Source organism: Protomyctophum bolini (genome assembly GCF_963924005.1).
Source record: "Protomyctophum bolini genome assembly, chromosome: 7".
Lineage (NCBI taxonomy): Eukaryota > Metazoa > Chordata > Actinopteri > Myctophiformes > Myctophidae > Protomyctophum > Protomyctophum bolini.
In genome coordinates, this window is record NC_137868.1 from 17,649,469 (window position 1) to 17,652,643 (window position 3,175).

The 3,175-nt window shown below is 46.1% G+C and overlaps 1 protein-coding gene across 1 annotated transcript; it reads right to left on the reverse strand.

Moving 5' to 3' along the window:
* Positions 1-1,923: 1,923 nt before the first annotated feature.
* On the reverse strand, positions 1,924-2,577 carry LOC308318594 (phosphatidylinositol-glycan biosynthesis class F protein-like; the record flags this gene model as incomplete). Its single annotated transcript, XM_080768210.1, has 1 exon — positions 1,924-2,577. One exon carries the CDS (start codon positions 2,575-2,577, stop codon positions 1,924-1,926), a length of 654 nt encoding a protein of 217 aa, XP_080624336.1.
* Positions 2,578-3,175: the final 598 nt, after the last annotated feature.

Sequence of the window (3,175 nt, forward strand, 5' to 3'; positions counted from 1 at the left end):
CTGAGAAGGTACCCCTGTCGCATTATTAGTGCTCCTCCATCTTTCGGAGGCTTTTTTGACACAGTTGACTTATTGTATTGTCACGTTTAGAACAGCAGGTTGGTATGTCAGGCACTTCCGTCACATGGTTCCAGTCTAATCTGTCAGAGAGAACCTTCTCCGTCCACCTATAGGGGAATTTGCGTCACCTGCGGCCCCCCTTTCTTGTGGAGTGCCCCAAGGCTCCATACTGGGTCCCATTTTATTCCTCCTTTATGTGCTACCCCTATAGGACCAATACTGGCAAAACACAACATGGCCTTTCATTGCTACGCTAACGATGTTTAGATGCCTCTAGCTCCCTGGGTGTGCTAAATTCTAATATTCACCCCTTTTCCTATACCTCCCCCCAAAACAGCTGGAGATGGATATTTAAGGTTATTTGTTTTTAAAACACGTCATGAACTCTCACCCTCCTACCTCTCTGATGTAACTGTGGCCTACAGTATGTCCCACCCAGAGCGTTAAGGTCTGCGGACAAGCTGCTGCTGGTCGAGCCTACGACCAGCAAGAGGAGCAGGGATGACTGTGCTTTTGCGGCCGCAGGTCCCATGCTCACTGCCTTTCACCATTAGATCTGTTTTTAAATCCCTACCCATCTGTTCTCCCTTGCTTTTAATTGCAATTGAGTCCTTTTGTTTATTCTATTTTTGCTCTTTGCCAATGCATGTTGTTTTTATTTATTGCCTTTGATGTCTATGTTGTATTTGCTTTTCCTTGTTCAGCACTTTGGTCGGCCTTTGTCTGTTGGAAATGTGCTATATAAATAAAGTTTGATATGATTTGATTTGAGTTTGTTCAGAATGTACGGTTTGTGTGTGTGTGTCACTCAGATCGCACTGCGACATAGACGTGTGGCATCGTGGAGTCTAATACATGCAGCCCAATCATATAAGAACATAAACATAGACAGATGAACAGGACGATTAACCCTTACATGTGGTACATATAGTACATGTGTAAGTGTATGAACTTACTAGTCTCACTAGTGTATGAATACACTAGTGGTCCTGAGCTCAAACATAGCTCAAACGTACTACTTTCTGAATATGGATCCCGGGAAAAAAAACATAAAATCCTAGTTACTTGTGTATGAAGAGTGCGCAAGTAGACTGTATATATATGCGAAAGTATAGGTTGGGTATGTATGTATGCGGGGGTATGTATGTCGTGTCCTCTCTTGTTTAAGACCGTAGCCCAATCATGGACCAGCACTCAGGGATCACCATCAACAGCCAATAAGGGAACAACATTCTTGGTGACGTGACGTTTCAAGGTTGAAACGTCAAAGGTCAATAACCTCATGGCACGCTCTGCCATGAGCACCCCGACAGAGTGCATTTATAGTTTACTTTATGAAGGCCTTTCAGATACATCTGCGTACAGTTCTCATGAAAACAAAAACCAGACAACTGAAGAGCGGGGAAGCTATTTAAAATAAATAAAAGTGTCTGTAGCCTACATCAGATAAATGTCTGCAGATACATTGTCATCCTTCATGCAGAGGTTGGTTGCAGCGTGTCAAGATGGCTCAAGGATTTGATTGCCATTGACGCCGATTCAACAACAAAGCACTTATGTGAGAGTGAGATAAAAATAAACTAGAAAGGTGCGCTCAGGGGAGCCCATATCTCCACCAGGAATGATAACTTGCACTGTCTGATGCAGAAACGTCAAACTGCATGCTTGTAAATGGAAAATGGTGCGCATTTATCTTTATCCAACGCACTCTACAGTGTGCTTTACAATCACCCACACACAGACGGCCAGGCAACCTTGTAAGCCACCTAACCACTCAGAGGGAGTTCAGGAATGCTCACTTTGGCACGAAGCCTGAGATCGGAAAAAAAATTAAACAAACGAATAAATATAAAGTAAAACTGTTCATCTCTTGCACTTGTAGGTGAGCTGTTTGCGATGATAGTAGATCCAGGCAGGGGCAGCAACAAGTCCACTGACGAATCCAATGGCAGAGCCCAGGCTACAGGAAACAGGCCACGCCTGCCATGGCCTGTCCCAGTTCAGGGGTATGAAGAAGGCTCCCATCCAAGCTCCAACCACAGTGCTGGCCACAGTAATCCGGAGGGAGCTGTCCCACACAGTCTTGGCCCCATGGCGAGTGAACACTCGTATCCAGGCCTGGACGTCGGGACCCAGGACACACAGACACCTCAGTGTGGTCAGAGAGGTCAGCAGCACGGCCAGGGAGAAGGTCTCTGCGGCCGATTCAATAAGCGGCGCTCCGTAGAGAACCACCACAGTGTGGTAGAACAGGCAGGACAGGAAGAGGTAGAGGCAGGACCGAAGCAACCTGGACAGTGGGTTAGGGTCAGCAGTGGGTGAGGCGATGCCTAACAACCAGAAGGCCGAGATGTTGACGGCCGCCACAGCTCCGGCCAGGCAGTAAAGCCACAGTAGGTGTGTTTCGTACACCGAGAAGCCCCGAACCAGGACCGCAGGTACCATGGTGGACATGATCACCGAGGAGGCGAGGATGGCATGCGAGGACGCCATTGTTCTGAATTCCGGGTCCCACATAATGGCGGACGTCCCGGCGGGTACTAGACACTAACAATATGACACCCCGTGGTTTGTTTTAAAACACAAAGTGAGCAGCGGAGACCATTCTACCTCTCTTCCATAAACATGGAGCGCCACCATCGAGACAGTCCTGTGCACATGCACAATGCATCGTAAGTGAGACTTTAGAATGTTATGGTGATGTTAATCAGATGCAGGCTTTAAACTGAATGAAAATCCAAGTCCAAATTTGGAGTCATACTTCATAAATACGTCACAGATACGTCACAGACGACTGACATCACGCGCTGGCCACGTGAAGTCATGCCATTCCCAAGATCCACATGATTTTAATTATGAATGATTAATTATAGAATGATGATGAAAGGTCAGGGACTCGGATAGGGCCGAAACCTTGACCAAAGTTGACATTGTACATCATAGATAAGTGATATTAAGTGATAGATAAGTGACAGTACGCAACAAAATACAAAACACTGGGAGCACAAATGGGGGAAACTGTGGCAATTGAAACACTAACACTTCACAATGAATAAACTAGCAAGAAATCATCAGGGGGTATACACAAGGAGACACAGGTGAACTAACTGACAAT